The following is a 12,482-nucleotide window of genomic DNA, read 5'->3' as shown; positions in this document are numbered from 1 at the left end:
TGATCCTGTCCAGGGCCGAGCGGGGCCGTGCAGACAGGACTTTATCTGGGAGCGGCACCTGCCACACAGCTAATCTTGGGAGCACGTCTGCACTCCTTAGCGGGGCTGGCGGGGCCGGGGGGAGGCTGCAGCTGTGCAGGAGACGGGATTCATCTGCTTCCCCTCATCCCCATGCAAGGAAAGCCCCTGCCCGCCTTTCTCCCACCAGCATTTGCCTCTATTTGTCTCCACAGCCGCCCCTTTTCGCGCCGCCGGCGCTGAAAGCCTTGGAGAAGTGGCAGCGCAGCCTCCGGAGAGGGGCAGAGCCTGCTCCCCCCGAAAAGCCCCTGCATGAATTAAGGGGGAGCGAAGCCAGCCTTTGTGAGCCGAGCGGGAGCAGCTGGTGCAGCAGCTGTGTCCCAAACCCTGCCTGAGCCCAGGAAGCGCCGGGCTGGGGCTCCCCGGGGGTGGGGAGAGCAGGGCCAGCCATGCGCTCCCGCCCGGCTGCTGCGGCTGCCTTTTCCCCTTCCCCAGATGGAAGAAGCATTAACGGTGTGCAAACATCTGGTCTAACTGTTGCTTGTGCTTCGCAGTAATGATGATATTGCAGCGGAAGGGCTCTGGAGAGAGGGGCCTAGAATATTAGAAGGGCCAAGTGTTAATTAACTGTATTAATTTCCTTTAAGCAAGGCGGCGTTTCTGTTTGCTCTCTGCCGATGAAGAAATGAGGCGCGGCGAGTTGATTTGATTGGTCACGGACACGCACCATGTTACTGCTGTATTTAAGGACGGAGGGATCCAGGGAAATCACGGCCCTGCTCTGCCTTGGCTGTCCCCAGGGGAATTGCAGCCACTGCCAAAGTATCCGGCAGAAAATCCTTTAAAGCCAGAAACCTGTTAGGCCAGCACAGGGGCACTGCATGTCAGGATCTGCTCCGCAGCAGAGAGTTAACTCATCCCTGCAGGAGCCTCCTGCATCCCACGCACCGCTGGGAACAACAGCCCATCTCCTGCATCCCGGGCAGGTCAGGGGTGGCCGCGGGGCCGGGGCAGGAGCCAGGGCTGGCTCCCAGCTCTGCCTGGCAGCAGCAGGGGCTGGGGACCACTGTCCTCATCCAGGACCCCCGGGGACATGTGGGGCAGCTCATGGGGGGCACAGAGGGGTGAAACCCTGGGCTTGGCTCAGCGGGGTTTGGGTGCCTGGATCAGACCCCGCTCCACACTTTCCTCATGAGCTTCCCCACGTCTGGGCCCTGCAAAAGGCCTAATCTTTAAATGCTTTTTTTTTTTTTTTTTAATTTTTTTTTTTTTTTTTAATTAGCAGGATGTATTTTTTTTCTTTTTAATTTTGCTTCCTCATGCAGTAGGAGGTTATCAGTGCCCTGCAGGCAGGAGATACTGGTGCTGGGAGCCGCACCAGCGTCTCGTGGGTGGATTCCCATCTCTCTCAGCATATGGGGCCACTCCAGGCTCCGTCTGCCGTCCCTGTGTCGCTGCCTCTCCCCAGGCACACGGTCCCACGGCCGGAGATAGCGCCTGGCACGGCCAAGTGCAGGTTGTGCTCCCGGCAGGGCTTTTCCTCTGCCCTCTAAGGGGTTATCAGCCGGCCCTGAAGGAGCTGCCGAGATCCGCAGCTGTTTGGTGTTTGGAAGCACAGAACGCCGTGAATCATTCGCACTCGGATGGAGCAGATTGCAGCATCCCCGTCCTCCCGTGCCCGCCGGACTCCTGCAGCAGCGTCTGAGCCTGACGCCGCCAGACCAGCCCGACAGCCTCATCCATGGGCCGGGGGTGCTTTGAACAAGGGAGATGGACAGCCCTGAACTGATCCCTTCATGGCTCCAACCCTTTCAGACAGAAATCTTGCAGGCAGCTTGCCCGGCACTACAGGGGAGCCCCTGCCCCCGCACGGCTGAGCACCCCTGGTGTCCCCCAAAGCGAGGCTTTGCTGCGGGGGGTGACACGGGCTGGGCCAGGCTGGGCTGGCTGTCACCCCGGGCAAGGGGAACACACGTGGGGCAGCCTGGGACAACCCGCAGAGCCCAAAGCCACCTCTTCCCCATCAGTGACAGCCGTGGGCGGGCGGAGTCCGCAGGGCAGGGGAGCGATATGAACTTTGCTCGTGGGTGCGGGCCGCTGTCCTCCCGGGCCATCCGGAGCGGGGAGCGCCGCGCCCGCAGCCGGAAGCCCATCACCCCGGCGGGGCTGAGCCGGGCCGAGACCGGCTCTGCCCGAGGCTAAAAATCCCCAAGGGTGGGCAAAGCGGGAACCGCGGCCGGCGCGGAGCGAGGAATCCGCGGTACACACAGGAGGGGACACCCCCAGGGGGACACAACCAGGGACAGGGGAGGGGACACCCCTATGGGAGACACAAACAGGGACAGGGGAAGGGACACCCCCGCGGGGGACACAAACAGGGACAGGGGAGGGGACACCCCCAGGGGGACACAAACAGGGACAGGGGAGGGGACACAGGCAGCGCCCGCCGCACCCACGCGGCGCCCCCGCCGCGTCCCCGAGCCGCGCTCCCATTGGCCGCCGCCCCGGCTCGGCGCCGCTGATTGGCCGCCTGTCAGCGCGGCCCCCGCCCGCCAATGGCCGCGCGGCACCGCCCGCCGCCCCGCGCGCCGCGGCCAATGGCAGTGCGTCCTCGCCTCCCCGCCGCGGCGGGCGCAGCCAATGGGCGGGCGGCGGGGCGGCTCGCGCCGCTTTTCGCGGCAAAAAGGATTTGGCGCGCAAAGGCGCGCGGGCCGGCGCGCCGAACAATCCGGCGGCGGGCGCGCAGCGGAGCCGAGCGGAGCCGGAGCTGGAGCGCAGCGGCCCCGCGCCCGCCATGGGCCGCGCCCCTGTCCGCGCCCTGCCCGCCGCGCCGCCCGCCGCACCGGCGGCACCGGCTGCCATGTGAGCCATGGCGGCGGCGGGCGGCGCGGCGGGGCTGGCGGCGCTGCTTGGCAGCGCCTCCCCGCACCTCCTGATCGTCTCCGCCGCCGCCGAGGAGCCCGCGGGCGGCGGCCACCCCGATACCGACCTCCTGCTCTTCGCCACGCCGCAGCCCGCCCGCCCCGGCGCCGCGCCCAGACGGCCCGCGCTGGGCCGCCCGCCGGTAACCCCCGCGGTGGGATGGGGAGGGGCGGGGGCCGGGCGGGGGCTCCGGGGCCGGCGGGGCCGGGGCGTGTTCCAGGCTGGGCACTGTTGGGCCTCGTCGAACCGGCCGTGTACCGACGGGGCCGTATACCCCGCTGGGGTACAGCGAGCCGGCCTATACAATGGGCCCGGCTGGAGACCGGGCCGTGCTGCGCAGCGAGCCGTGCCATGCCGAGCCGGGCTGTGCAGCGAGCCGTGCCGTGTACCGGACAGGGCTGTGCAGCGAGCCGTGCCATACCAAGCCGTGCCGTGTACCGGACAGGGCTGGACACCGGGCAGGGCTCGGTACCGGGCCGGCCCGTCCTGCTCCCTGCCGTGCCCCGGGCTGTGCCATATGCTGTGCCGTGTCAGCCCGTGCCCGGTGCTCCCGGCTGTGCCGGGCTGTCCGGCCGGGCCGTGCCACGCAGCACCTGCCGGGCCGGCCCTGCCCCGCCGCCGCTCCGGAAGCCGCAGGCCCGGGCGCCGGGCCGTGCTCTGCCTCCCTACCCACGGCCCACGCCGCCTTTGGGGCGCTCCCCGCAGCGCGGCGGGGCCCCCGGGGATGGGACAACCCCCCCATCCATTGCCGGTGTGTGTGACAGCTGCTGTCAACCCCTTCCTGCCGGGATCTGGGGCGTCTGTGCCCCGCGGGGCTGGGGGGGCTCCTCACAAACCCTCCACCAGCAGCAGAGCCGGGGGAGTGGCTGTCCCTGTGCTGAGCCCATCTCTTGCAGGTGAAGAGGAAGCTGAACTTGGAGACGGATCACCAGTACATAGCGGAGAGTTTGCCAGTGGGCCGGGGCAAGGCCAGGAACCCTGCTAAAGGTATCAGCTCCACTCCCCCTGGCCCCCCTTGCCAGCCCAGCTCACAGCAGAGCTCCAGCAGCCCCACTCTGCTCCCACAGGCTCATCCCTGGGGGTTCTCCCAGTCCCTTTGTGTGGGTTTGGATGGGCTGTCCCTCGGGCTGGCCTGCTTCTGTCCACTCTCCACACTGCCCTGTGCTGGTGCCATGGTCGTCCTGCCCATCTGGGCACCACACTGGCTCTGTCCCTCCCTGTGGCATGGAGCTGTAGGTGCCAGCATGGTGTCAGTGCAGTGGCCCAGGTGGACCTGCTGTTATCTTCCCCCGAGCCCTGCGGGGCACTCGGTGTCTCAGTCACAGTTGTGGTCACAACGGAGCACAGGTGTCACAGCCTGTGTCAGGTGCTGCAACATCCTTCCTACAGGGGATTTGGGCAGCTCACCCCATTGCCCTGAGAAAACAGATTGGGTTTGGGGTGCCAGTCCTGGTCGCTTGTCCACCTGTAAGCAAAGCAGGAGTTTTGTGACCTTTCAGTTTCAGCCCTGGGCTTCCCTTGTGTTTAAATGACGTTTGTCCTCCACGTCTGGCAGGGGCAAAGTCTCCTGGAGAGAAGTCCCGCTATGAAACCTCCCTGAACCTCACCACCAAGCGCTTCCTGGAGCTGCTGAGCCAGTCCCCAGATGGTGTGGTGGATCTCAACTGGGCGGCCGAGGTCCTGAAGGTGCAGAAGAGGCGCATCTACGACATCACCAATGTCCTGGAGGGCATACAGCTCATCACCAAGAAGTCCAAGAACCACATCCAGTGGCTGTATGTCCCCTGGCTCCCGGGGCTGTGCCTGGCTGTTCCCTGGGATGGGGGAGGGTCTGGGCCAGACTCTGGTCCTTCCTTGGGTGAAGAATTTCAGGGCAGGGTCACCAGAGCTTCTGCTGCAGGCCAAGTGGTGGCCCTGTGTGGGGAGGGCTGTGCTCAGTGCAGGAAGCTCCCGAGCAGTGTTGGTATCACCTGCGAGTCCCCCTGGGGCTCCCCAAGTCACCCATGGGAGTGGGGGGCTGCATCCAGCCTTGGGGAGTGGTTTGCTGCAAAATCCCTGCCGGGCTGGTTCTCTGGGGTGGGCTGGGATGTGGCCTGGCCCTGGTGGGGCAGAGGGAGCCGTGGGGGTTGGCTGCTGATGGCCACGGGTGTCCCCAGGGGCAGCCAGGCTGCTGTGGGAGCGCCGGGCCGGCACCGGCTGCTGGAGAAGGAGCTGCGGGAGCTGCAGGCGGCCGAGCGGCAGCTGGATGACCTCATCCAGATGTGCACGCTGCAGCTGCGCCTGCTCACCGAGGACCCCGCCAACCAGCAATATCCTTTGCTTCTGGGGTGGGGCTGGCTGGGTGGCGGCTGTGGTTGAGCCCCGGTGTCACAGGCGGGTGTTCCTCCACCCACATCCCCCGTGTCCCTTCCTTGACCTGCCCCACCGCAGCCTATGTGACCTGCCAGGATCTCCGCAGCATCGTGGACCCCGCGGAGCAAATGGTGATGGTTATCAAAGCCCCCCCAGAGACCCAGCTGCAGGTCTCAGACCCATCGGAGGTGAGTTGGGGTCACGCTCTGCTCCTGCCCTGAACAGCCCAGTGCTCCCTGGGCATCCCTGTGACACCTTGCGTCGCTCCTGTCCCCTTGCAGGCGTTCCAGGTCTCCGTGAGAAGCACTCAGGGCCCCATCGATGTGTTCCTCTGCCCCGAGGACAGCTCAGGGGTCTGCAGCCCTGTCAAGAGCCCCTTCAAAGCCCCTGCAGAAGACTCTTCTCCCAGCCCTTCACAGCCCAGAGCCTCCCTGTTCCTGCATCCTGCCCAGGATGTGAACATGCCACTGCTGCCTGGAGAGCAAGGTGGGGCTGGGGACATGGCTGGGAACATGAGGGAGCTGGTGGGATGTCACAGTGACTTTTATCAGCCCCTCTGCTGTTGGCACAAGCAAAGAGCTGGCATGATGTTTGGGGAAGTGGGAAGGCAGGATCTCCATTGTCAAAAAGGCTTTTTTGGGGTTTGTTTGGAGAGTATTGTGGGATTTAGAGCTGCTTTTCACCCCCACAGAAGCACTGCTGCCAGGGCCAAGCACACTGCCCAGCAAGAGCCCGGAGGAGGAGGTGAGCCTGTCCCCACTGGCCTCCATGGACATGCTGCTGGAGCAGAGGGAGGACTTGGCAGGATTCCTGGGTGATGAGTTCATCAACCTGTCGCCACCGCAGGCACAGGACTATCACTTTGGGCTGGAGGAGGGCGAGGGCATCAGCGAGCTCTTTGACTGCAACTTTGGGGACTTCACCCCCCTGGACTTCTGAGGCTGTGCCTGCCTGGGTGCTTGGGGGAGCTGCCAGGGAAGGGGCAGCCCTGGCAGGACAGGGCAGGGCAGGGCAGCCCCTCTGGCTCCAGTGCCCGCTGTTCCTCCCTCATCCCTTTTTGCAATATTTTCTCCTTATCCCTCCAGCCCCCCCAGCCCGGCGGGGGCCAGTGGCATCCCCAGCTCCGGCCCCACAAGGAGGATGCCAGGGTGGAGTTCCCAACAGAGGGACTCCCCCACAGGGCCCTGATCAGGGGGAACTGCCCAGGGCAGAGCCACTGCCCCTCAGGAGCCCTTTCCAGAGCTTTAAGCAGTCTTGTGTATAGATTTGATTTAATTTATTTTTGTCCCCTGGGGACAGCGTTTCATTTCCATGGGAGTTTGGGAGGCTGTACAGCAGAGTGGGGGTGCTGAGGGTTTTTGTTGTGCTGGGAGGGGGTGGTGGAGATGTGGGGGGTGCTGGGCCAGGGCTGTCCCCCTGCCTGGGGGCTGCCCACAGCTTGGCTGAGCGTGGGGTATTTATTTATTATTTATGGCGTGTGGAGCTCTCCCAGGACATGGAGGGGGCAGGAGGACAGTGCTGGTGCTGGTGGGACACAGAGGGTGCCACCAGAGTCTCACCAGCACATCCTGGCTTTGCTTGTGTCCCAAAGGGGGCTGGCAAGGCACAGCTGTGGCAGGTGGCTGTGGGAGCAGGGATGGGGCTGGTGGCCCTGGGACCACGTGTGTGTCCCCTCGGGTGACACAGAGGTGGCCAGGGGAGCGTCTGCAGGTGAGCACCCAACGCTGTCTCCAGGCTTTCCTTCCTCTCCCTGTGCAGCCATTCAGCCTTTTGGCTCTGGCTCCCCATCCCAGGCCACTGGGGCTGGGGGAGGAGGGGAGGGGGGTCCTGGGGTCCCCCTGGGCCGAGCTGGAGGCGCACTTTCACTTTTACTGCCATTTAACAAGCTTGTGTTCCTCTGAGCTTTGTGTTTAATAAAGGTTTCTAATGACTTTGCCCTTTGGCTGTGCTCAGGTGTCTGGGGGTGTGAGGGTGGTGGGGACCTCAGCTGAGACACCAAGAAGTTTGGGGTTATTTTGTGGTCCGTTTTCCACTTTGAACTTGAAATATGTGACCAGGTATGTCTGTACCTGGGGCTGAAAGAGGTGCTTCGGTCCTTGGTCCCACAGAAGGTAGGATCTGGGGTTGATCCTGCCCTCCCTGCTCCTTCAAAGAGGCTGTGCTGCAGGAGGATGGGGTGATGGGTCTGGATGGGGTTTGCTTTCCTTTCAGCAGCTCCTGTCCCCACTTGGCTCCTCTGCTGCCTGGTCCCCTCCCTGCCTTCCCCCTGGTTTTGGGGCACCATTTTCCTGGCTATGGCTGCAGCGTGGGGCCAATGTGAAGCCACTCCATCCACTGAGTTCCCAGCTCTCCCCGTTCACCCCAGCTCTTGGTGCTGCCTCAAGGCACCTGGCACCAGTTTCAGCCCAAAGTTCGAGGTCCTTGTGTCCTTGCTCACTGGGGCCATGCTGCTGTCTGCCAGCAGCAGCCCTGAGTGCCCTGATTCCCCCTGCAGCACACCAGGACTGAGGGACATGGGGACCTGCTTGGAGTTTCCAGGGATTCCCTGGCAGCCAGGATGGGGCTGAGCAGGGCCATGGCCACTGCCCCAGTGGCAGCCAGGGGTGTGCTACTTCCTGCCCGTGTTTGTGCACGTTCTCCCCTCCTCCTGCCCAGCCTCCTGCCTGGTTTTCCTTTAAACAGCCTGATAAATATTTCACCCTGACCATGTTGAGTAAACTCACCCTGCTCCTGCACGGCAGGGAATGGGATCCCAGGCTCAGGACAGGCTGCTGGTGGGTGTTGGGTGGCACAGAGAGCCCATCATCCCTGCCTGGGCTCCTGCATCCTTGTGCCTCTATTCCCACCCCTGGCTGGCTGTGCTGCCCCTGGGTTGTTCTCACAGCTGGGTATGTGTGGATGGCAGTGTGCAGGTGTGGGATGCCAAACCCCATGGCTCAGCTCCATACACCCACCATTCCCTCTCCCAGCTTTCCCAGCCCTCCAAAGCACAACAGCAGTCAGGGCCCTGCCACCCCCCTACAGTGCCCAGCAGGGCAGTGTCACACAGGGCAGTGTCACACACAGGGTGACCCCTGTGGCTGACTGGGAAGAGCTGGTGCTTCTCATGCTGTCACCCCTTCTATGGTTTTTTTTTCAGACAATGGCACTGGAACAGTATTCCTGCTGCTCCAATCCATGGGGCTCTGGCCCCACAGAGCCAGGGCAGGGGGACAGAGACCAGGTGGGAGGGCACAGACCTGGGTCCCTGCCTGCTGTGTCCTTCCTCCATTGCAGGGTCAGTGTTTGTCACCTGGGGTGGCAGGTGCTGGGGGTTTTATGAGTTACTGCAGGGTGCCCAGCCCAGCCATATGCCAACTCCTCCTCCTCCATCTCTCCTCCTCTCCTCTGCTTAGTTCTGTGGTGACGGAGGGTGATGGTGACCTGCAGTGCTGCCAAAGGGGAGAGACCCCAGCACAGGAGATGGTTTTTGTGGGAGCCAGGAGGCACAGGGAGAGGGGAGAGGACTTACACTGACACCCTGAGCTCCACAGGGCTGTTCCCACAGCCAGCCATCCCCCAGCCAGCAGCACAGCTCTGCCTCTTTCCCCTGAGCCAAGGCAAACCTCTCTGATGGCATCACCATCCCACTGCCCTCACAGGAAACCTCCAGGGACACAGAACCCTTGGGACTCCCAATGCCCATGGAAGCAGGGACAGGGCTGTATCCCATTGCAGCAGCACAGCCCATCCCTGGGGGCTGCACTGGCAGCTCCACGTGAGCCACAGCACCATAAAAATAACCACTCTGCCTCCCAGGATGATTCATGATGCAGCTGAAGGGCTTCCCTCCTGCTATTTCGGATCGCTGGAGAGGGAGCTGATGGCAGCTGCTTTGGAAGAGCACATGGCAGTGTTGGGAAATGGCCCCAGGAACTGCCTGGTTTTATTTATCTACTCCAAAGATGCTTTTCTCTGTCAGGTGAAGGCAGCAGGGTCAGGAGATGGGCACCTTGCACACGTCCTGCTGCTCCAAGGACTCTCAGCTCATTCCCAGGCACTGTGACCTCCACAGGGACCGTGTCCATCCAGCCCTGGGGTCTGGCAGGCTGCAGTGGTGACTCCACTGGCACTGGAAAATGCTGAGCAGGATCTGGCCACGGTGCTGAGCCCAGGCAGCCCCGGGGTCTCCTGTCCCTGTGCTGTAGGGTTGGGATCTGGGGGAGTCAGGAGAGCTCCACAGTGGGATGAGCTCTGGGACAGGCTGGCAGTGGCATTAGGTGTCCCTCATAAGGGGTTTGTACCTTTAACCTAATCCCCCTCAGAGGGTCCTATAGGGTTTGGGGTCTCTGTAAGCAGGGGTGTCCTGCCCCACCTCTGCATCCCACCCCACACTTCCCTATTTCCACTCCCAAAAATCTCCCATTTTCTCCATGATGAAGGCACTTAGGGAGGAGAGGAGCAGCATGGTTTATTTCTGGGGTGGTCTTGAGTGGGTGTTTCCTGTAATTCCATCCACTGAGGTGCTGGGGAGCAGAGCAGAGCCCTGGTGTCCCCCACAGCCAGGGCCATGTCCCCTGCCCTGCCATGGCTCTCTGGAAGCACCTGTGGAAGTTGGGAGCACCTCCTACCTCCTGCCATCAGCAGTTTTTTGCCCTGAACTTCATCCTCACTCCCAGGCTGCTCCTTCCTGCATGGAAACTCATGCTGACTCCAAGGGATGTCATTGGGCACCAAGCATGGATTTCTGGAGCAGATGGGAGTGTGGGAAGCCCTTCCAAGGAGGGGATTTTGATCCATAGCAGAGCCTCACCATCACCCAAGCCCCTTCCCTGCTCCCTGGCAAGGTGATTCCCCTGTCCCTGCTGCATCCCTTGCCTGTGCTTTGTTCCTGCTCCCATTTCAGTTGTGTTTGATGATGGCCACACTCAACAGCTCCAGCCCTTGGACAGTCCCGTGCCAAGGGCAGTGAGCGCACGTGCACCCTGGAGCCCTTGGATGCCCCTGCCAGGGCCCAGGTGCACTTTTTCCACCTCTTTTGTCTTGCACACACCTGGAACAGCTGGGAGATGGTAAAAATAGCTGTGATGCCGTGGGCTCAGCTTGGAGCACATTATCCCAGGGGAGCAGGAGGTGAGTGAGCTCCACGTGCCACAGCTCGGTCACGTTGGGGTGGGGAAGGAGCTTGGATCACAGGCCTGGCTTAGGCAGAGCTAGCTCAGCAATCAGGTGTCCTGGAGAGCTCCATGAGAAAGTAGAGTTAGTGCTGAGGGAGGCAAAGCCCTGAGTTTTGCAAAAAAACTCCCTGACTTTTGCAAAATCCAAGCAAAACTGGTCCATGGCCCTTTCTCAGTAAGTGGAATCCTGGAATGCAGGCACAAGCCCCTAAGGGCCTGTGCCAGGCAAGGGATGGGGACAGCCCCTCCTGATCTCCCCCAGCCTGCTGGGGCAGAGGGTGTTTCATGATGCTTCAGAGGGAGCAAAGGCTGCCTGGCACTGTGGGCATGGAGGAGCTGGCACCACCAGGAACTCACTTGGAACCACCCGGGGTGTCAGGGAACCACTCCAGGGCCACCAAAAACACAGTGGGGCCACCTGTAACCAAACTGGGACCAACCCAAGGCCAGCTGAGCTAAGCAGGACTTTCCCAGTGCCAACAGTCCATGTTGGGACCACCTGTGGTCAAACTGGGACCAACTGGGACAATCAGGGCTATCCCAAAGCCAACAGTGGTTGCACTGGGACCACCTGTGGTCAAACTGGGACCACTTGGGGCCTCACTTAGGGCACTCAGGGCCACGGTGGGGTCAGGGCCACCAGCTGGGGCCACAGTGGGGGCAACCAGGGCCGTGCTAGGCCCAGCCATGACCACACTGGGACCCCCCATGGTTCAACTGGGACCAACTGGGGCCTCACTTAGGGCACCCAGGGCTACGGTGGGGTCAACAATGACCCCACTGGGACCCTCCATCAGCAGACCGGAGCCACCCCAGGGCCAGCTGAGGCACCCAGCGCTACTGTGGGGCCGACAGAGACCACACTGACACTGCCCGGGGCCACACTGGGATCAACTGGGGCAGCCAGGGCTGCTGTGGAGCCAACCCTGAGACCTGTGTTCCCACGGGGACGCTGAGGGAGGGTCACACAACCCGTGACTGGCACCGCACCGGGCTGGGCCGGGCCGGGCTGGGCCGGGCTGGGGCTGGGCTGGGCTGGGCCGGGCCGGGCCGGGCCGGGCCGGGCCGGGCTGGGCTGGGCTGGGCTGGGCTGGGCTGGGGCTGGGGCCGGGCTGGGCCGGGCTGGGCCGGGCTGGGCCGGGCTGGGCTGGGGCCGGGCCGGGCTGGGCTGGGCCGGGCTGGCTCCACCTGGGGCCGCCCCAGCGGCGACCGGCACGGGGACCCCGCGCGGCCCCGCCCCTGCCCCCGCCAAGCGTATTGGTGAGTCCTGGTGCCAATCACGGTCCGCGACCAATCGGATGGCGGCGGGGGCGGGTCCTTCGCGGAGCCAAACTTGGCTGGGGCGGCGGAGCCGCTGGGGCTGAGTCGGGACCAGCGGGCGCGACCTGAGCACGGGCCGGGCCGGGCCGAACCGAACCGGGCAGAGCTGAGCCGAGCTGGGAGGAGCCGGGCAGAGCCGAACCGGGCAGAGCTGAGCCGAACCACCCTGCTGAGCTGAGCCGAGTCGAACCACCTTGCCGAGCCGAGCCGAGTCGAACCACCTTGCCGAGCCGAGCCGAGCCCATCCTTACAGCACCGAACGGAGCCGAGCCCATCCCTCCGGCACCGCTCCGAGCTGATCCATCCCCACGGCGCCGAGCCACCCCCATCCGCACCGCACCGAGGCCATTTCTGCCGCACCCAGCCCATCTCTCCGGCACCGCACCGAGCTGTGCCCTAAGGCACCGCACCGCCGGGACCGCCCCGAACCAGCCCTGCAGCACCGCACCGCCCCGCGGGACCGCCCGCTGCGCTCCCCGCTCCCCGGCCCCGGCCGTGCCCGGAGCACCGCACCGTATCCCGGGCACCGCACCCCGGGCACCGCACCCCGGGCACCGCATCCCGGGCACCGCACCGCACCCCGGGCACCGCACCGCATCCCGGGCACCGCACCGCACCCCGGGCACCGCACCCCGGGCACCGCATCCCGGGCACCGCATCCCGGGCACCGCATCCCGGGGCACCGCACCGTCCGGCACCGCTCCCCGCGGCCCG

At 64.1% G+C, this 12,482-nt stretch overlaps 1 protein-coding gene across 1 annotated transcript; it reads left to right on the top strand.

Annotated features, from left to right (window-relative positions):
* Nucleotides 1–2,887: 2,887 nt before the first annotated feature.
* E2F1 (E2F transcription factor 1) lies at nt 2,888–7,172 on the top strand (the record flags this gene model as incomplete). Its single annotated transcript, XM_083873456.1, has 7 exons — nt 2,888–3,082; nt 3,837–3,927; nt 4,496–4,715; nt 5,097–5,249; nt 5,366–5,480; nt 5,574–5,778; nt 5,984–7,172. The coding sequence occupies 7 exons, from the start codon at nt 2,888–2,890 to the stop codon at nt 6,229–6,231; spliced, it is 1,227 nt and encodes a 408-aa protein (XP_083729582.1). The 3' UTR covers nt 6,232–7,172.
* Nucleotides 7,173–12,482: the final 5,310 nt, after the last annotated feature.

Source organism: Zosterops lateralis (genome assembly GCF_965231275.1).
Source record: "Zosterops lateralis genome assembly, chromosome: 16".
In the NCBI taxonomy this organism is placed as follows: Eukaryota; Metazoa; Chordata; class Aves; order Passeriformes; family Zosteropidae; genus Zosterops; species Zosterops lateralis.
The sequence above is the reverse complement of the archived record's forward strand: the minus strand, read 5'-3'. Positions and strand labels throughout refer to the sequence as shown.